This window comes from Lethenteron reissneri, chromosome 12 (assembly GCF_015708825.2).
Source record: "Lethenteron reissneri isolate LAM-NWPU_2019-01 chromosome 12, ASM1570882v1, whole genome shotgun sequence".
NCBI lineage: Eukaryota > Metazoa > Chordata > Hyperoartia > Petromyzontiformes > Petromyzontidae > Lethenteron > Lethenteron reissneri.
Window position 1 is genome coordinate 9,619,045 of NC_083790.1, and position 21,416 is coordinate 9,640,460.

Below are 21,416 nucleotides of genomic sequence, written 5' to 3' on the forward strand. Positions count from 1 at the left end.
CTTCTGGGTTGCGAGGCAAGGTGGTGTGGGCCGCACATGAGCGCTTATTACACCTGGGGACCCAAAAGACTCTTGCACTGCTACAACTTGATTTTTTTTGGCCTGGCATGACGAGGGATGTTGGGGATCTATTGGGATCATGCCCTCGGTGTGCGCAACGGAAACCGCCGGCGCGGGAGTCTAACCCGCCCTTGCAATCGATCAAAGTGTCCAGAATAAATGAGCTTGTCGCGCTGGACATTTTGGGCCCATTTCCCGCCACCCCCAGGGGCAATAGGTATTTGTTGACTGGTGTCGAGTATTTTACACGCTGGCCTATGGCCTGGCCCCTTGCCAACCAGTCGGCAGCAGCCATCGTGGAGGCCTTTGTTCAGGGATACGTCCTGGACAAAGGTGCTCCGGAGCGGCTGCTGACCGACCAGGGCAGAAATTTTTCCGGTAAATTACTCAAACAAGTCTGTGACCTCCTAGGCACGAAGAAAATTCGTACCTCCCCGTATCACCCACAAACTGACGGGATGGTCGAGCGCCTGCATCGCACCATTACGTCAATGATGTCACAGCAGGTCTCGGACTCACAGACTGACTGGGACCTGCATATTCAAGGGGTCTTGGCGGCATACCGGATGGCACCCCATGCAGCTACGGGATTTTCCCCCTTTTACCTCATGTACGGTCGCGAACCCGACCCGCCTGTTCGCGCCCAGCTGCAGATCCCCGAGCTGCAAGGGAAAACTAAATTGGCTGACCACGTCAAATTTAATCTGGCCAAATTAACAGAGGCGCGGGATGCTGCAATGCTAAACTCGGACCTCCGTCAAAAGGCGAATGAGCGCCTCAGGCTGGGTCGGGCGCACATGATACAGTGGAAGCCGGGGGACAAGGCATGGCTGCACTGTCCCCAAGTGCCACTGGCTACCTCCTCTAAGCTCGTGCGGCCGTGGCGGGGCCCTGTGGAGGTGGTCGAAGTTTTGCGACCACAGTGCGTGCGCATTAAATGGGGGAAGCGGCGATGGTTCGTGCACCCCTCTAGGTTAAAACCCTTCGTTGCGGTACACAAACCCACTTCACACATGCGTGGCCAAGCGTGTGGGGGGTCGACCGACTCAGTGGGTCCGTCTCCATCGTTCTCACCTAATGCCTTGCCGGCCGTGCCACCTCCAGGTGCATCAGGACTGATGGGCTCACGCCCGACCACCCCTCCTGGGGATACCGACGGTCGCGCGGCATCGGATGAGGACTCACTCCGGGACGGACAATTGCCACCTGACGGTCCGCCACCCGGGGTTACCCCGTGTGAGGGGCCCGCGGCAAGGACGCGCGCAAAAATGCGCAGACTGTTATGAGGCCGGAAGATGTGTACATAGGTTGTGTTCATCGTGTGTTGTGTGGGTGGTGTGTTCCCTGCCCATTGAATGTACATATGTTGGGTTCATTGTGTGTTGTGTGGGTGGTGTGTTCCCTGCCCATTGAAATGTACATACGTTGGGTTCACCTGGTGTTGTGTGTATGGTGGGTTCCCTGCAAATTGTATATAGGTTGTTTTTTTACGGAATTCGTATTTATTCAAGGGGGGGTGCGTCGGGTTGTTTTCTCTTCTTGCTGTTGCATTTTGTTGCTGTTCTTGTTATTGTTGAAAAATAGTGAGGCACACGCGCGGTCAAGGTGTAAATGCACTTTTATTGTCATTTTTGTATGTTGGCAGCCGGGACGGCTGCAAGCTATGCGGGGGGGGGGGGGTGATGTAGGGGTGTTAAAGAGAGGGCCCGTTATGCATGGCAGCCTATGGAAAACAAACACAGTGGGCGGGGCTACGTAAGTGCACGAGGAGGTGCCCTCTACGACGTCCGAGCCAGACACCCTGGGGGGGGCTGGTTCGAACGTTATGATCCCCCGGGGCCCCACCCCTCAGGGAGGGGTTGGGTATAAAAGGGGATGTTCAAAGGGCTCGAGTCAGTTATGTTTAAGCTAAGGGAAGAAGACTGAAGACGTCTTAGATAGAGCCCTGGACTCCCCTAGTTCGATGTCCTTTTCAGGGCCGGACAGGACTGAGCCAGCGGCGTGGTCCCGAAAGCCAGAGCCGGTGCTCTTGTAAGAGCTGGTCTGGAACTTACCAGTGTCGGGCCAGTTAGCCTCCCCTAGCCCATTAGTGGAGGATTCGGGGCTAGGACAGAGTTAGCTATAAGTGTATCCCGAGTTATACGGGTGAGGGGGCCGATACCCCCTCGAGTGTGTATATGCCCACTGTCGTATTGTGAAATAAATATACGTGTGCCTCAACCTCGGCGTCAAGCGTCTTCACCGGTACTTCAAATGGAAAACACTCCTTGCAGACCGCAACGTGAGTACATCACTGAAACTGCGCACACTGAAATGCTACATCTGGTCAATTTTTCTGTACGGAGTAGAGACGTGGACACTGACAACAACAGCAACAAAAAGGCTCGAAGCTTTCGAGATGTGGCTGTATCGAAGAATGCTGAAAATCCCATGGACAGCCAAAACCACCAATACACAAGTTATGCAAGATATGGGCACTGACAGGCAACTGCTGAAGACCATCATTAGCAGGAAGTGTTACTATCTAGGCCACATTGCCCGAAACGACCACAAATACCAGCTATTAAAGCAAATCCTGGAAGGAAAATCGAAGGGAAAAAACTACCAGGACGGCCAAAAACGACATGGCTTAGTAACATCAAAACATGGCTACAATTAACAACAGCACAAACTCTACACGCCGTGCTAGACCGGGACCAATATCATCGTGAATTCGCACACGCCGTTAGGCAGCACTAAAGAAGAAGAATCTACGTGATTTTACCGAAAGAACCAAGAATATGCACTGATAATATATGCATTGTCTTTGGAACTGATTGGCCTACACCAGAGACATCCTTCTTTTGGGCCTAGTCTCACCAGTGTCTGGTTTGACATCAGATAACCCCAGAAAGGGTAAAACCGATTCTTATTTTTTCATACTTTGGCAAAAGGTCCCATTTTGAACCCAGGAATATTCAGAAATTAAGCCCTGCACACACTAACCCTATTAAAATTTGTCAAACTTCCCAAGAAAGACCCCACATTTTATGTTTCTTCCTTGATTTGAAGCTTTCGTGATTGCAGGAATCCATACTCTTTGGTTCTTTTGGTAAAGTCACGTAGGCAGAAAAAACAATAATAGTTCACGACGTTTCGATCGCAACACAAGTGGTCGTCCACAGCAGTTCCACTGCTGGATTTTTTTTCCGCCAGAGGATGACTGCTTGTGTTGCGATCGAAACGTCGTGATCTATTATTGCTTTTTATGCCTACGTGACTTTACCGAAAGAACCAAAGAGTATGTATGTTTCTTGTTTAGAACGCCAGGCAACTCGACGCTATTTGTTTAACAGGACACAATCCTTCTAGATTTGAAGATTTCGTGACTGCAAGGATCCATACTCTTTGGTTCTTTCGGTAAAGTCACGTAGTTGAAAAAAAAATGATAATAATAAAATGAAAATAACTCAATTAAATCGCGACGTTTCGGAGGCAACACAAGCTTCCGTCATCAGGTGGAACAGGCACAGCAAAATTACAGCAATTTAGCTCACTACAGTAATTTTGCTGTGGCTGTTCCACCTGATGACGGAAGCTTGTGTTGTCTCCGATACGTCGTGATTTAATTTATTTATTTTCATTTTTTTTTCATCTATGTGACTTTACCGAAAGAACCAAAGAGTAAGGACACAATCCTGCTGATGAGACTCCGGAGTACTGCGGTTTAAGCCGATGGCAAAATTGGCTTCGGAGGCACATGAGGCTGATGGACCCAAATATGATTTTGTTTGTGTTGAAATATTCAATATCCAGTAATTTGTCTTCATAATTAGTTCTGACATTTGGCGAGTCCTAAACATAATCGGTGCTATTTTATCACACCCGCTAAAGGTCTCACTCCAGTCAGTGGAGGCTCTTCCGCCCGTAGTGGTGTGATCAAGGAATTGTAGGGCTGCACCATAACTACATTTTATTATTAAAATTCTAACACACCAACCAGCATGGTGTATATATTGGACTGTTAAGACAACCGTGAGCTACAGAATGCTATGCTCCAAGCCAGCGATTGGCTTTAATGTACACGTAACATCCACAATTTTGAATAATATTGGCTTATCAATATTATTCAAAATTCGATGCAAGTGCGTCTGTTGCGGGAAGCACGTGTGATGTAATCACAAATGAAGCAATGATTGAGCGTTTCAACCAACAGTTGGCACCACGTGTGGTTGGGTTGACACTTGTCTCAGCTGATGCAGAATTTGAATGCAGATCCTTACACACAGCACATGCTGGGGTTTGACATAGGGTTTGACACACGACAATCGGAGTAGAATTTGGGTTTAGGGTCCGTCCATAAATGACGTCACGCGATTTTGGACGATTTTTGACCCCCCCCCCCCTCGTCACACGGCGTCACAAAAAGTCAGACCCCCCCTCAAATATGACGTCACAAAGCTCTGCCCCCCCCCCTCCCCAAAAATAAATAAAACATGCTTCAAATCGCTTTAAACTATTGTCATTGTAGTGCGTATTTAATGTGGCGCTGCACTCTGATGTTGCAGGAGAAAACATTTATTAAAATGTCTATTTAATTAGGTAGAACGTGTTGTCTATATTTATTTAAAGTTGCGCATTTTGATGTGACGTCACATTTATCAACCCCTCCCCCCCTCGTCACACATCGTCACAAATGTCTGACCCCCCCCCCCCCTAGGTGCGTGACGTCACTTATGGACGGCCCCTTAGATAGAGGTCCCTGCACTTGCATAGCCATGGCTATTGAGACCTTCAAAACTCGGTTCGTCACTTGAATTTAGAAAGTTATTTTTCCAAGGGAGACGTGGTTTCAAATACTGTACAACGAAACAGCAAACACATTTCAAGTTCAAGTTCATTTATTAGGTATAGCCCTGTGAGCCATTCGGCTCTTGAATCGGATGCAACCGCAACAAACAAAAAACATGAACAAGAAAACATCTTAAAGTTTGAATGTGTAAATAAAATTCTGCACAAAAGCTACCGGGCACTGGGCGTCAGAGTTGCTGGGGCCATGAAGCTCACTACATCGCGTACAGAACTCCAGCGTGGCTGTATTGCAACGGTGCTGCAGCTGAATGACTGACTTAACATTATTTTTCTCATTAACACAGCTTTAAACTTCTGTTTGAGCAGCTTGAACACAAATCCTAGCTGTGCGCCAATAACAGTCTCCATCTTTACTCTTTGGTTCTTTCGGTAAAGTCACGTAGGTATAAAATAAAATAAATGTATTTTATAAAAAAATTTATTTTATTTTAAAAAATAAAATGATTTTATTTAAAAAATACATGTATTTTGTTTTTTAAAAATATTTTTTTAAATGTATTTTATTTCTAAAATTTATTTTATAAATAAAATAATTTAATTTTATTTTTTAAAATAAATGTATTTTATTTTAAAAAATTTTAAAATTCATTATTTTATTTTATTTATAAAAAATAAAATACTTTTATTTTATACCTACGTGACTTTACCGAAAGAACCAAAGAGTATGGATCCCTGCAGTCACGAAAACTTCAAATCTAGATTAGTTTCAATTTTTTTTGCTCCATTGCATCATCATACAGATTTTGGCCTTGGAATACAGGTGTATGATGAAAATGCTGGAAATTTCATGACAGGATAAAGTAAGCCACTTGGAAATATATTGTAAAATGTACTTTTCCGTAGATGTCACAAAAAATAGCTTTATGATCACGGGTGAAACACGCGCTAGATAGGGCAAGGTTAATGGATTGGCATTGGAGTTTAATACTGGAGGGTGGGCAACCAAAACCAATTATAAAAGCATGATGGTGGTGATTAAACTATAATAATAATAAAATATAATATTTGCATTTAAATGGTGCTTAAATTTAAATTCAAAGAGCTTTACATCAATTTGCATCTCAAATATTCAAAGGGCACCTCCAGTGGCAGCTGTCCCTGTGCAACACAAGGTGACTCAGCACGAGCCGGCAAGTGGGCATTAGTCTGCCAGTAGGGAGCGGGGCAATGAAAACTACGTGGTCTCGCAATTGAGTAATTAGAGCGGTCGTTGGGAGGATGTTCCAACTGTAAAAAATTAACCCGTAAAAACAAAGTTTTTCACTATAAATCCTTTATATGCGTGGCATCGGTTTTATTTTATTATTCATTTCTGTTTTTCTTGAGTAAGAGTTTCATTTTTATCACATTGGTATTTTAAATTAAATATGACATTTTTTTTCCCTAAAAAGTGGAAACTTTTGGGGAAAAAATTCACAAAAATAAATTGTCACGCATAACGAGTCTGTGTGCAAAATGTCAGCTCGATTGGATCACGGGAAGTGGGTTAAAACACGACCGAAAGATTTGCACGGTCGTAAGCGCGCAAGCAAGCAAGCAAGTGAACTTAATATAAAGGATTTAAAAATGAGACAACCTCCTGCCAGTTGGTGGATATCTGTAAACAATAAGAGTAGACATTGTGGTGTCAGGTGTCAATGTGAAACAGCTCGGGGTATCTCACAATAGTTGGCAAGGTGCAGTGGCACGAACATTGATGCTCACGCTTTCCCATGCATAACAACATCATTTTTTACAAAAAAGTAAGGTTCACTTTCAAACCTGAAAATGTCAGAAAGAGCGCATGAAAGGATGTCACGTTGCTGTGTGTGTAGCTAATGCTCGGCAGGCTGTCACACAGCCTCACTAGCTGCAAACGCAGAACAAAGCTACACAGTGTATTTCTTGACACTGTTCATCAATGTCAAGAATGTCCATGTCAATTACAACCAGCATTCACTATCAAGTCTGTGTTTGGACAGACGTTTTGGTTCTAGTAAAATGATCACATTAACTCACGGCATACGCTTATGTAAAATCGAATGTGTTTCCATTCAATACACTTTAGAAAATGAAACTAGTTGTTTGGTAATGCTGTGACGGTAATGGTGCACAAAGCACAACTAACAAAAACGTAACACGTTTGTCAGTAACACTGCCTGAAAGGATACGAATAGGTGATATCTCTGGCAATAGCACAACAACTCAAGAAGGCAGTATTCTTCATGTATGTTGAGTTGTGAAACAAATACATATATATTTACACATCCCATTTGTTTCACACAACAAACATGTATAACACACACTCCGCCTTTGTGCGGCGTTATGCAATAAACCATCAACAATGCACAAAGGCGGAGTGATTTGTACACGTTCCGGTGCGTTTAGTTTGGTAAAAGACGCGGTTTATCGGTAAATCACCGGTTTGATAAATCATCGGCGACACGTACTTTCTGAGAATGAGTAGTCTCAGTAGCAATGGTTCAACAGTCAGTGTCTCATCAGCAGTCAGGCTTGCTTCAACAGATGTTCCAACACCTATGGAATTATGAAAAATAAGAATAAAACAGGAGGTGTTAGGATGTTAAAACACCAAATAGAAATCTTTTGCAAGGAATCAAGTCTGCATTAACCACACACACAGTACTTGTGGTGAACCTACAAACAAACATGCTCTGATAACACTGTGGAACATTGTTTTTTGTTCCTGGGTAGTAAGTGTTATTTCCTAATTGCTTATGCTTCTAAAGTTCAGAAAATGGCTATTATTCCTCACAAACTTTGCTTTTGTGACCAGGACATTGATATTTTGAAATTTGCCTATTTTCAATGAGAAAACGGGCGAATTTGTGTACTTTTCGTTCACAAAGTCAGAAAACAACAACATATGAATCAAAATTAACATGTATTTATACTAAAGTGATAAAAAATTACTACTAAAGATTTATACACCGAGGCGCACTACCACAGGCGGGACTGGCCACAGCGGACCGAGTTCTCTGTGGGGAGGAACAACGTCAAGTGGGAGCCACTGGTGGATCCCCGGAAGGTGCTGATGCCACCACTGCACATCAAATTGGGCCTTATGAAAGAATTTGTCAGAGCTGTAGATAAGGAGTCAGCAGCCTTCAAGTACCTTCAAGACTTCTTCCCTAAGCTGTCTGAGGCAAAGGTCAAAGCCGGTGTCTTTGTCAGACCACAGATGAAGAAGATCCTGGAGTGCAATGAATTCCCCAAGAAGCTCACTAGGAAGGAGAAAGCGGCTTGGAACAGCTTTGTCGCAGTGGTTCGTGGCTTCCTGGGCAATCACAAGGTCGAAAACTATGTGGAGCTGGTTGAGACTGGTGAAGAACTACGGCACAATGGGCTGTAGGATGTCCCTCAAAGTCCATATCCTTGATGCTCATCTTGATAAATTCAAGGAGAACAAGGGACCGTACTCGGAGGAGCAAGGCGAGCGCTTCCACCAGGATATACTGGACTTTGAATGCCGCTACCAAGGACTACTAACGAGAACATGATGGGAGACTACATTTGGGGGCTGATTCGTGAAAGTGATTTACAGTATAATTGTAAATCTCGGAAAACTACTCACTTCTAAATCTTTTATCGTAATTTTTGTATTACTTTAGTATAAATACATGTTCATTTTGATTCATATGTTGTTTTCTTCTGACTTTATGTCAACAAAAAGACACAAATTCGCTAGTTTTCTCATTGAAAATAGGTACATTTCAAAATATCACTGTCCTGGTCAAAAAAACAAAGTTTGTGGGGAATAATGGCAATTTTCTATACTTTTTAGGCATAAGCAATTACGAAAAAACACTTCCTACCCAGGAACAAAATTTGTATTACATAGTGTGTAATGAATGCATTGTCTTTGAAACTGATTGTCCTAGACCAGAGACAGCCTTCTGTTGGGCCGAGTCTCACTACCAGTGTGAGACCAGAGAACGCCAAGAGGCAAACAGTACAAAGACAATGCACTATCAGAGCATTTCCTTGCAGAAGGTTTCTATTTGGTGTTTGAACATCTTAACTAACACCTATACTCTTTGGTTCTTTCGGTAAAGTCACATAGGTATAAAATAATATAAATGTAAAAAATAAAAGAAAATAAACCAAATCACGACGTTTCAGAAGCAACACAAGCTACCGTCATCAGGTGGCAAAGCCACAGCAAGAAACAAATTGCTGTAGTGGGCACAAGAGCTGCTTGTGACAAGAGACTATTTAAAGTAAGAGGGGGGGGAGGAGCCAGGGAGGAGAGATGGAGAGGGTAGGGGGGTGGCGCTCTGCAAAACTGTGCAGTTAATACTGCTGTTGGTGCGACACCATGCCGAGGCTGGGCAGTGAGCGGGCCTGGGGTGGTAGAAGGCTGAAGAAACTGGTGATGCGGAAATTCAAGCCAACTATAAAGCAATTAAGATTTTATTTTACCTGGTTAATAACATCCTTCCAATGATTGTTCAATTTGAATCCATCTTCTCGGTTGAAGTTATGTCTATGTTTATATATCTGGATGGCTTCGTGGACAAACCTTTGATAGTAGCCTGAGGGTTTGCAGGGTACCTTGGTCTCGGAAAAGACAATATCATGAGAGCCCACAGCATTGTAGCAGTGATCAGCCACGGCGGAAGAGTTAGTTCTGCTGTGTTTCAGATCTGCCTTGTGCTCGCGAATACAGTCCGATATATGTCGTTTCGTTTCCCCAATGTAACAATCACCACAAATGCAAGTCAGTTTGTAGACTCCAGGGTATTGCATGTCAGGAATGACATCCTTTACGGATGGGATTAGATCACAGATTTTGTGTACTGTACTGAATCGGACCTGGATCTTGTGTTTGTTTAAGATTTTGGAAATCTTTTTGGTAACACCTGCTATGTATGGTAACGTGATGGTTTTGGTCGGAGTCTCAGGGGGTTGTTTCTCCATGTTTGGAGAAACAGCTTTGTGGATAATACAGTCCGAATATCCATTAACCTTAATGGCCTGGTGCACGTGTTCCAATTCACTGGCTAGGTGGTGTTGGTCAGAGATGAAGTGGGCCCTATGGTGTAGTGTTATGATGAGGGAATTATTCTGTGCCGGCTGGTTGTGGGAATCAGGTTTCAGATAAGAATCTGTGTGGGTGGCTTTCCTGTAGACAGAGTGTCCCAAAGAGCCATCAGGTTTCTTCTCAAACAAAACATCCAGGAATGGTAGCTTACCATCCTTCTCCACTTCCATTATGAATTTGATAGATGGGTGTATGAAGTTAATGTGGTTGAGAAATTGGTTCAATGCTGGCAGGCCATGTGGCCAAATGACGAAAGTGTCATCCACATATCTCTTCCACAAGGAAGGACGTAGGGTGGATGTCTGGATGGCATCTGTTTTACATTTCTCCATGAAAACATTCACTATCACTGGTAACAAGTACCATTCCAGGTGAAGTAAGTGTTGGTAAGGCAGTGCCTAACCAGAGTAAGAACATCAGGGTTCAGTTCATGTTGGACTAAGTCTTCAATTATTGCTATGGTGTCAGGTACTGGAACCTTGGTGAACAGTGAAACCACATAAAAGCTGACGAGAAAATCATCTGGGGACAGTGAAATGTCCTTGATTAGAGAGACCAAGAGAGCTGAGTTAAGTACTGCTGAGGTAGTCTTATCAGTAAAAGCAAGGTATCAGACAGAAAACGGGCCAGTTTCTAGGTAGGTGAGTTGATGGCGGACATGATGGGCCGAAGTGGAGTGCCTTCTTTATGGATCTTAGGAAGACCATAGAATCTGGGTGGTCTAGCAGCAGAAGGTTTTAGGGAGAGCCGTTTGACTGGTTCGATTAGAGAAGTGGAACTGGTAATGATATTGTTGTTTTTTGTAGTCAGACTGTTAGTATGATCTTTATTGATTTTTGAGTAGCTACCATCATTGAGAAGGTCCTAGATTTTGTTGTTCAATGTGGTTTTATCCATGATGACAGTGGCAATACCCTTGTCGGCTGAGAGGATGACTATGTCATCCCTCTTTTTCAGATTTGCGAGTTTAGAGCGCTCGTTTTTGCTGATGTTGCTAATGGGTTTCTTGGCATTTTTGAGGATAGTGGCAATTTCAGCTCTAGCAACGTCTGTCTGGATGTGTCCCAAGCCTTTGAGGGCTACATCGACCTGGGAGATTATATCATCCACCGGGATATGTTTAGGGGTAACTGCGAAGGTCATCCCTTTAGCTAGCACCGATTTTAGGTTGTCAGAAACTAACACCTGTTTTATTGCCATAAAGGGTAAAACTTATTCTTGCCTACTATGGAATTGTTTGATGTTGCGTTTGCAATGAACGATGCAAATTACCAATCTCAAGGCATTCGTCGATAAAACTCCTTCAACAAGAGAGAAATAAGTCGACGTTTCTGGCAATGAGCCTTCTTCGTAGTCCATAGAGGCCAGATAGAGTAATAGTTGGGAGACTTCACTTTACACCATTGTTTACCTGGTGATAATTACATTGTCTGTGCTGTGAAGGGTCATTGCCTGAAACGTCGTATATTATATATTTTCATTTTAAGGCCACAGAGTGTTATTGACAAACATGTTCCGATTTTTCAATGAAAAAAACCTTTTATTTGTATTTTGGAAAGTGATTTCTTTACCCTTCCGATACTTTGCATTCAACAACAAATAATATTTTTTTCGATTTAAAGCTTTCGTGACTGCAGGGATTCATATTCTTGGTTCTTTCGGTAAAGTCACATAGAAGGGAAATAATAATAAAATAATAAAAATAAAACAATAAAATTCTCACAACGTTTCGACTGCAACACAAGCAATCATCATCAGGTGGGAAAACCACATCATTTCCCTTCTACGTGACTTTACCTAAAGAACCAAGAAAACAAATACAATTCTTGCATTGTTTGTTGCTGTAACGTTCTGACGCGCACCTACTATCCATCTATGGGAAAAAAATAGCTTTATATCTCATCGGATTCCCCTTGCAGTAAAAAAATATAAAGTTCAGATTATATAACAGCAACGAATCACAACAATCCGAGATAAAAAAAATCTTGACTTAAAAGCTTTCGTGACTGCAGGAATTCATATTCTTTGGGTCTTTCGGTAAAGCCACATATTTTTTTCACCTGATGACGTTTGCTTATGTTGCGATCGAAACGTCGTGATATTTTAATTAAGATTTTTCTATCCACGTGGCTTTACCGAAAGACCCAAAGAATGAAAAAAACCCTCTAACCTGGCATGGCACCCCAACCTCCACCGGCAATTACGTCACCGACCACGTGACCGGCAGCCGGTGGGGGGGGGGGGCGACGGCTCGATTTTTGGCGGGAAAATAAAAGCAATGGCGGAGGCCATGGAGCAGAGCGCGGCGCTTGCAGCGGACGGCCTCTCCGCGTCGACAGAGAGGCACGGCTCCCTCTCGCCTCCTCTCGCCTCTCTCACTCACTCACTCGCGCAGCCCCGGCTCGTCTCTCGTAGCTCATAGTCGATTGTTTCATTAGGGGGTCACTTTAATTGGCGCCTGCGTGTGTTTTGTGTGTGTGTGTAAGGATGGTGGGGAGCGGTGGTGTAGCGGTTAGCGCGCTGCGCTATGAACCTGGCGACCCGGGTTCGATTCCCGCTCACGGCTAACACCAGTGACGATTATCTGAACCGGTCCTGGGCCTCCCCTAGGTCGACTCAGCCTTAAATGAGTACCTGGTGCGGTGTGTAAACATCGCCACTAGGGAGACAAAGGCGGTCGGGCGTGGTGCTGGCCACCCACCCCCTCGTGTGCCGTTCCGGCCTTCATAGGTGCTCGCTAACAGCACTTGCCCCTACAGTCTGTTCAGGCTACACGGGGGATCTTTGTTTTTTTATCTTTGTGTAAGGATGGTGGCCTTCATTGGTGCCTAATTCGGTAACTGCACTCGCTCTGACAGTCACGGGGAATTGTTGTTGTCACGATGCTGAGCAGCGGTAGTGTCGTGGTTAGCGCGCTTGCGCTACGAACCCGGCGATCCGGGTTTCGCCAGTGACGATTGTTTGAACCGGGCCTCTCCTAGGTCGACTGGGCCTCAAATGAGTACCTGGTTTCGGTGTCTCGACATCGCCAGTGGGGAGACAAAGGCGGTCGGGCGGAGTGTTGGTTACTCACCCTCTCGCGTGCCGTGTCGGTCTTCGTAGGTGCTCGCTAGAAGCCCTTGTTACCACATTATTTTAAAGCTATAGGGGATATTTATCTTGTAAGCTACAGGTGGTTTATTTGTTGTTAATTGTTGAGGTGCATTGCAGTGCGCAAGATGTTAAAGGCGTTGGTTAGTGCTGTATACCAATGAACAATTGTTACGTGTTTAAACGTTTTAATTTAGACGTGCAGTTAATGCTGTAGTGGTGTTGATAAGCGTTAGCGGCTGTGTCAACTTAAGCGAGTTTGGCCCAGGTTTTGAGTGTTGGATACATTACTAACAGCAATGCACAGTACATTATCTAAGCATGAAATATGTTTTTATTTAAGACGCTTTAAGGTTGTTGGGTTCCTTTACCCACTGCCTTATCACCTCAATCACACATCTCAAGCTCATGATGCACGTAGCTTGTAATCCAGCACTGGAGGAGGCCGGGATTGGTGGATCAGCACACAAATGTTGTGAAACTCTCTTCACGTGGCCGTCTAGAAAGTGCCATTCCCTGGCTTGTCGGCAGAGTGTAGTACAGGAAAGTGCGGACTAATACCGCCTGTCCCTTATGTACCGGATAGTGTTGCTCTGCGGATGCACCGGTTTCTTCCCACGTGTGTAAACGTGAATTGGCTGAAAACAATACTATAATACAGGGTGTTTCAAAAAGATGGACCCAATTTCAGAGATACTGTATATCGATTTCAAATCGGGTCCATCTTTTTGAAACACCCTGTATAAAGGACCGAAGAGTTGTTTGTATCGGCTAGCTGCTTTACATCTTGTTGTGGTTCCTCCACAATTGGAAAATGTCACGAAAACGAAACGTGCCAATTAGTTACTACTTCAGCCCACCGGTGTGTTGGAGAATAATCTTGACAAAATCGGCAGATGATGCTGGATGTAATTACCAGCGAAACGTTGTACTCAAATTGTAAATGTTGTGGATTTACTCTCCCAACACATTGGCGGGCTGAAGTAACGAATTGGGGCATTTTGTGTACGTGACAAACCTTACTGGCTGTGTTGGGTGGTAGAGAGTTACGACACGTTTATACTTACGCGATCGAACCCAAAAACCTTTGAATAATATTGCTCGCGAAAGCCTAGGTGTTTAAAAATAACAATTTACATTTCATCATGTGGGAGTTTGGCCACCAAAATGTTTGTGAATGACTATTGTACATGTATTTGTATCCAATGATATGCCATAGTCAAGGAGGACTAACACCACGTAGATGGAGTGATTGCATCAATTAATGTGCAGGGGTGCCACGGTGCCAAGATGTTAACTCCCTCTCCTGTTATGCAGGAGGTCGTGAGTTGCGATCTCGACAATGATGCCTGTATATTTGGAGTTTGCATGTTCTCTCCGTGGTGGTGTGGATTTTTCTCGGTCCTCCGGTTCCAGGTCCTCCGGTTTTAGAGTTTGGCTGCTATATATTTCCACATGATAAGCCACTATAGCTCAGTGAGCTTCACCTGATAAAAAACATCGTTTGCTTTATCACATTGCTGGATCGAGAGAGGTGTGGTGGTAGTCTTCATCCAGCAGTGGGTTGACAGTTTCTTATGATAATTGACCATGTGTGTGTCCAATCGCAGCCCTTGGGTTGTACTTACCTGTTAACCAGTCCTTTACATTAGACTTGACAGGGCGCTGTGGTGGCGAAGCGTTATCCCCCTCGCCTGGAATGCATGAGGTCGTGGGTTCAATCCCGACCCTGACGCCTGTATATTTGGAGTTTCCATGCTTCCCCCGTGGTCGCATAGATTTTTCGAAAGATCCTCCGGTTTTACCATTCATGTTGAGAAACGTGTGTTTTGATAATTTGGCTGATGCTATAAATTCCCACATAGATGACAGTCATGCAGATTGCAGTGTAATGCCACTTTGCCGTGGCCTCTCCTCTACAGTACCTCGATATTGCTACTGATGGGACGGACTCATTTGTAATAGAATATTGTACATGATGGGAGTGGTGCTTTGTAAATATACATTGTAATCGAGCCTTTTTGACTGCCCTTCACAGAAAGCATTATATTTTTCCTTCTTAAATGTATGGGGTGCGTAGTCATTTAATGCACAGCCATGATTATTTCAAATATCATATGTTGAGTTAGATTAACACATTCACATTTTTCTTGCAGAACTAAAAAGAAATTTGAAGATTCTTCTAAAGAGGTGAGCTCTGTCAATACAAACTTACATGCGTCGTTCAATGTCTTATACAGTTTAGGCAGGGACATGGCCAAGTGGTAGCGATTTCACTACTTGTTGCAGAGGTTCGTGGTTCAAATCTGGCAGGCCGTACTGGTTATTACCTGTGGGTGTATTAACTATACGATTTTACGCCGTCTGCTTTACAGTGGACGCTAAAGATTCCATAAACAAGGAGGCCAATAATATGTCCTGGCGTTGTCATCCGAATTTGCCAAATTTGAAAAAATTACCTGAAAATTTCTCGAATCGTATTACACGTGGCAACATTGCTCCCAATTGGCAGACTATATCCACTTGTGAAACAGCACCTTCGTGATAAGAATGGCGTGAATACCAAATGTATTGGACTATTATGCATTCATGTGTATTAAGTTATGGTGTTACTGCCTTCACAATGGTTGTGTTATAGGATTTGAATGAAGTTAAACGAAGCAAGATGGACAATTCATTGGAAAAAATAGGTGAGCATAATGTATCAAACACAATCGTCATTTTTGAAATGTTAGTTTGCACAGAGAAAAGTAGGCTTTCAATTTCTCACCATCAGAACGGGTAATGTTTGTTACATTTAAGTTAGATTTAAAATGTTTTATTACGTAATTGTGAAGGCAACCAAGGTGTGGAATTTCATTGAAGCAATTTGATTGCTTACATACCGTTGATAAAATTTGATCATTACTTTTGGACATGATCCAGATGTTAGCCAGCTTCAAAATTGGAAAGAAAACACTTGGTGTTTTCACTGTAGTGTTTTAAAATTCGTTTTTACACAATACAGTATACCTTGGTTAGCATTCTGGACATCCACCGACTGGTTGTATCGGAGTTCAAATCTGTCGCAGACAGAAGTGACTTCAAATAATTCCTCTCTGGTGTGTGTGTTGGGATCTGATGTGCTTGCGCTGAGATTTGTTTTTCCCTCCCACAGAAATAATTAATCGGCTTTTAACCAGTTGCATCGCAATTTGTTTTATTGACACCTGATAGAGAGGTCTGGTGTACAAAAAGAGGCGTTGAATTTCAAATGGATTCATGTAGCTTTAAATCTAGTATACGACGAGTATTTATTACAGCCAGAACTGTTTGCCAACAGCAACATTGCACCTCAATGAATGGGCTTTCACTGTTCTAAATAAAGCATGAGCACCGATTGGCATTGCCCTATTTTGCAAGGCACACAGTAATATGGATTACTATTAATATTTAATTTAACCAGAAAAACCTCGCTCGAGATCGTCCCAGGAGGATTCTACGTGGACTGTTTGGCCAGTTCATTTGTGAATATTTTTGCTTGTTGGACGAACTAGTGCCTGGAGGAACCCCACACATATGAGGGTTCAACACTACAAATACATCTGTAGCCTTGCTATCATCATCCATAGTTAATCCTCGGCTGGATATACAACTCGTCCAGTCACCAGTATTGTTCACGATCCTGCAATGTAATAATTCACATAGCACCTGCACACTAACCGATTTCATCTCTCCATCTCCCACGGTGGATGCCCTCTCAGGTGCAATCCATTCCTTAGCTGCCATTTTGTCACAATATGCTTGATTGCCATCATTTCTGCTCGCGAAGTACCTTGGTCAAGCTTGCTTATACTACATGCTGTACTGCCGAAAGACTCGATTCCCCTACCCATCTTACGTTATGGTGCACAGTTGTGATTGTGAGCAGAGGTGGTATAGTAATTAGCACACTGCTACAAACCTGGCTAGCCGAGTTTGATTCCCAGCCACCGTGAATGACAACTGAGGTGATGAGTAATATATCAATCAGAACTAGGTAAATTTAGCTTTAAATGAGGTGTGGTGTTGTAAGCGTCAGGCATTAATAGGTGCTCGCTAACAGCACTTGTCCTAACAATCTTTGCACAGTATACAAGAGGATCTTTGTCGCATGTGATAGAGGGAGTGATGGAATAAGACGTGGAACACTACACTGCAATCCTGGCTACTTGGTTTTGATTCCTGGCCTCGTACATCTGAGGAAAGGATTATCTTAACTATTGTACGAATGTGGTGAATGAATTAATGGACAAACGTATATTTTCTAAACCAAGCCTTCTGATCGGCTATACGGAGTTAAGGAAAAACCAAATCATCCAGATGTGACTGGTCTTGTCATATTTTAGAAGCTAGGCAGGGTCGAGTCCAATTAGTGCTTGGATTGTCCATGATCACCAAGTGTTGCAGGCTTTCAAAAGTCGCATGGCAGCATAACAATGGATTTTTTTGTTAACATATGCAGTGTTTTGTTATTCTGTCATGTAGGTTTTTTTCCTGGTACAGTAAAACCTTGGATTCCGAGTAACTTGGTCTGCGAGTGTTTTGCAAGACGAGCAACATTTTAAAATAAATATTAATTTCATAAACGAGCGAGGTCTTGCAATACGAGTAGTACGTGTATACGCTTTGTCTGCCGAGTGTCACGTGATCACAACTGATATACGAGTGCTTTGATATACGAGTGCTTTGGATTACAAGCACGTTTCCGGAACAAATTATGCTCGCAATCCAAGGTTTTACTGTACTTTGGTATCTTCTCACACAACCACTTCTTAATGGAATTGGCCAAACATCACAAAGCAGGACACTCCGTGAGAGTCTTGAGGCCCATGGAGGCTTTCCGGAGTAAATATTCTGCTGTCAATCAATCCACTGCTGGATGACAACCTAGTACATATACTACTCACCGCTGATGTTTACTGTGGCCGCGATTCAAACTCCGATCACCAGGCCCGTAGCATAGTGTGCTAACGCATTATAAAAATGCCATTCATTACATTTCAAAAGTAACAGTAATACCCTGATTTACATCTCACCTTTCTTTACGTCGTTTCGCAAATATTTATACCGCTACTCGATAGAGGTTTGGGTTAGATCACGTAAATTACGTAAATTTACGCCATCTAACCCAAAAAAGCCTCTTGTAGATAATATTGGCGCGAAAGCCCTTGTGTTATACCGACCGCTACTCGATTTGCATCGCCTCAACCCCCACCGTTATGCCGCCAACAGCAGCATCCATCCTTTCTAGTTATCCGTCGCCTCTCGGGCCTTTGCCTCCACCGCCCACCTTGTTATTCGCTTTAATTTGCGTCGTTTCGATAATCGTCGTGGCACCTTTCAGGAACGCATCCCCGACGGAAACCGGGGCATTACTCTACTTGCATTACAATAATGCGTACACGTGAACCGTGCATAGTGACATTTATTGTTGCCATGTGTGTGCGCGCGCGTGTGCGTGAAAGAAGTGGCATTGGATGCGGAGGTGGCAGAGGAAGACGGCAAATGCACGCTGCCAAACGACACCAAGCAGAGGCGTCGCTCGAGCTTCGTGCGAGGCCGCGTGCGCCGGTCGCTCGCCCCGCTGCACAGCGACACGTCCGGTACGACCGATTGGAGCACCGTCACGGCTTGTACAATTGTCATCTATGTGTACAACTCATTGTCAGTTTATCTGCTGGATGAGGTGTGCCGAGGTGGCGAGATGTTAACTCCCTCGCGTGGTATGAAGGAGGTCGTGGGTTCGATCCCGATCCCGACCCTGACGTGTTCTATATATAATGGAGTTTGCGTGTTCTCTCTCCCCCATAGTCGCCTGCATTTTTCTCTTGCCACCAACGTTGGCTGTGGCCAGGATTCATGGTCCGGTCGCTGGGTTCATAGTGCAGTGCGCGTCCTCTGGATTTTCTCTCAATTGAGAAACGAGCGTTTAGAGTATTTGGCTGCTATAAATTTCCACATGATATGCCACTCCATTGAGCTCTCATTTGGGACCAGGATGCTTTTGAAAAAGAGCTATGTAGCTCAGGTGGGCCTAAACTGGTAAAATGAAAAGTTTAGTTGAGTTTTATTTGACCATACTTTATGCTGATCCAAATGAAGTTGTGAAAATGGGGATCATGGACACAGGAACATAAACGTACAGTCGAAGGGAATTTGTTGCCCTGATTTCATATTGTAACAGTTCATCAGCATATCGATTGAAGTTTTAGTCTTATTGACACAATGCACACATTGTGAATTAAGAATTAACGATATGCACATCTTCTGTAAGCTAAAAGCAAATATAGTTTGCATAAAGGAATGGCATGAGATAGAACATGAGACACTCAACAATGCACTATAAATAACACAACAAATAATACATTCCTGAATCGAATCGTGACTCCGAATGGTGACATTGATAAAAGCACACCAGGAATGATTTGTCACGTGCCGGCTTCTTATGTATGTTGAACTTCTTTCACACCATACATAGTCAGCCGTGCTAATTGAAGGCGCAAGGAAAGGACACTCCAAACACAAAGCAGTTCTCATACAAGTGGCTGACACACTAAGCAACTGGCCTTCAGGTGCCCTTCACAGTATTTTGGAATCCAAACACCACTTGGGTTACTAGCATGAACGAGCACTGCTCCATTGCTCATTTGAGCAGGGTAATTTTACGTTATTGGACTTGCACCTGTCTGCACAGTGTGGTTTCACCAGTTGTAGTCGAGTGAGCAGGGAAAGTCAGCAAAAAGTGAAAAAATAGTACTATCCGATCTGCATTCGCTGTTGGTCCCATGGCATTGCTTTTCAGACTTTGGATGTGCTGTCAATTGTTCCACTTTAGTATATCAGTGGTTCCCATGCTTTTCATTGCCTCGACTCTTATTTCAGACAAATTTGGCGTCTCTAGGAATTTGGCAGTCACTCCTAACATAAAAAATGAACACAAGCCTACCATTGTGCCCAGGCCATGTCTGAAAGCTGATCTAAGTCTTAAGCAACTAAGCCTTGAGTCAATGAGTTTCCTAAAACATTCATCTTTGTTGATAATAATTTAACCGTGCTTATGTTCTCCATAAATTGTTAAGGTCAGGATGAAAGAAACGTATCGATAATGAATGCAAAATAACATTCCCCAAAATATATTTAGCCCACAGTCAAGATGTTTACGTTCACTTAGGCCGACTCTGTACACCACACTGACAGCATACAATGCCTTACAGGCTCCATATTTTGAACTGGTAGTGTTGCCCTATTTATATTTGTGCTGCCTCAGCTCGTTCAGGTGCAGTGGAGGCCCTCTAAATGCTCAATTAGCGAAAGCTAATCTGCTCATTCAATGATTAAGTCGGTGAATGGGCCACAGTGCAGTATAACTGTTTTTTAAAACTGGTATAGTACCTCCAGCATTATTACAATTGACTGATTAGTATGTTACAATACGACTTGCATTGCCAATGCTATTAATGAATACGAACATATTTAATATATTTTATTGTACTTTACTCCCCAGAATATTTACCCATCCATAGCACAGATTAAAACACGTAATACAAGTGTCACAACTACACAGTCCAGTCTAGATAATAGTGTCAAACCTTTTGGGCAAATGACAGTTAAATTATGACTTGTAATGATGATGAACTCATTCCTATAGATAAGGGAGTAGTAGTCGGGCCATTGGCTCAGATCCGTTAGCCACCCTGACCCAGTGGTGGAAAATTTCCACTTGGTTCATGTGCATCATTATGGGGGGGAAAATGGTGGCATATACAATAGATTTTTGGGTCGGGCCACGTAATGGTCTGGCCAAGTTTGTCTCGTTAAGACCCTCCACCACCGGACATAGCCAAACAAATGAAATTACCACATGTACATGTCTTGGATACAGTTGCTACATTAGTTTGTGAGAATTGTCCTTCAGCTTACAGGTAAACTGAAACAATATTTGGAACGGTAAACTCTTGCACACGTGTGATCATTTGAATTGTTTGGCTATGTCGGGTGGCGCAGGCTATTGCCGACACAAATTTTGACCGGATTAAATAGCCTAAAGCAAAAGTCAATAAATTTAAATATCGGTTATCAAAACCTACATGTTGAGTTAAACATACTTGTGTTTAATATATCAAAGATAAATAGGCAGAGGAGAAAGGAGAAGAAAAAAGTATTGAGTCTGAACTTGAACAGGGACAGGGAGTCGACGGCGCAGATGGCCTGTGAAAAATCATTCCAGCCTTCAGTGGCAGCAGAAGAGAAGAAGCTACATCCAGCAGAGGAAGGAAAGTGGAGGTGAAAGGGAAGACAGTGAGTTGGTATAAGATGATTAATTTTGTGAGTTTGAGTACAGACCAGAGCA

At 43.4% G+C, this 21,416-nt stretch overlaps 2 protein-coding genes across 4 annotated transcripts in view; one reads left to right on the forward strand and one right to left on the reverse strand.

Annotated features, from left to right (window-relative positions):
• The window catches only part of LOC133341875 (pre-B-cell leukemia transcription factor 1-like), an 801,687-nt gene that overhangs the window by 473,931 nt on the left and 306,340 nt on the right, over nucleotides 1–21,416 (reverse strand). The window lies entirely within an intron of this gene.
• Nucleotides 12,222–21,416, forward strand: part of DSN1 (DSN1 component of MIS12 kinetochore complex) — a 62,836-nt gene continuing 53,641 nt past the window's right edge. The window contains exons 1-5 of one of the 3 annotated variants that reach the window (XM_061550671.1): nucleotides 12,222–12,298; nucleotides 15,202–15,235; nucleotides 15,684–15,735; nucleotides 18,532–18,669; nucleotides 21,248–21,364. In XM_061550671.1, the coding sequence (XP_061406655.1) occupies nucleotides 12,234–12,298; nucleotides 15,202–15,235; nucleotides 15,684–15,735; nucleotides 18,532–18,669; nucleotides 21,248–21,364 (406 nt within the window). In that variant the 5' untranslated portion in view covers nucleotides 12,222–12,233. Of the gene's footprint in view, nucleotides 12,299–12,501; nucleotides 12,792–15,201; nucleotides 15,236–15,683; nucleotides 15,736–18,531; nucleotides 18,670–21,247; nucleotides 21,365–21,416 lie in introns of those variants that run through there. The other 2 variants (XM_061550673.1, XM_061550672.1) reach the window with 2 other exon arrangements.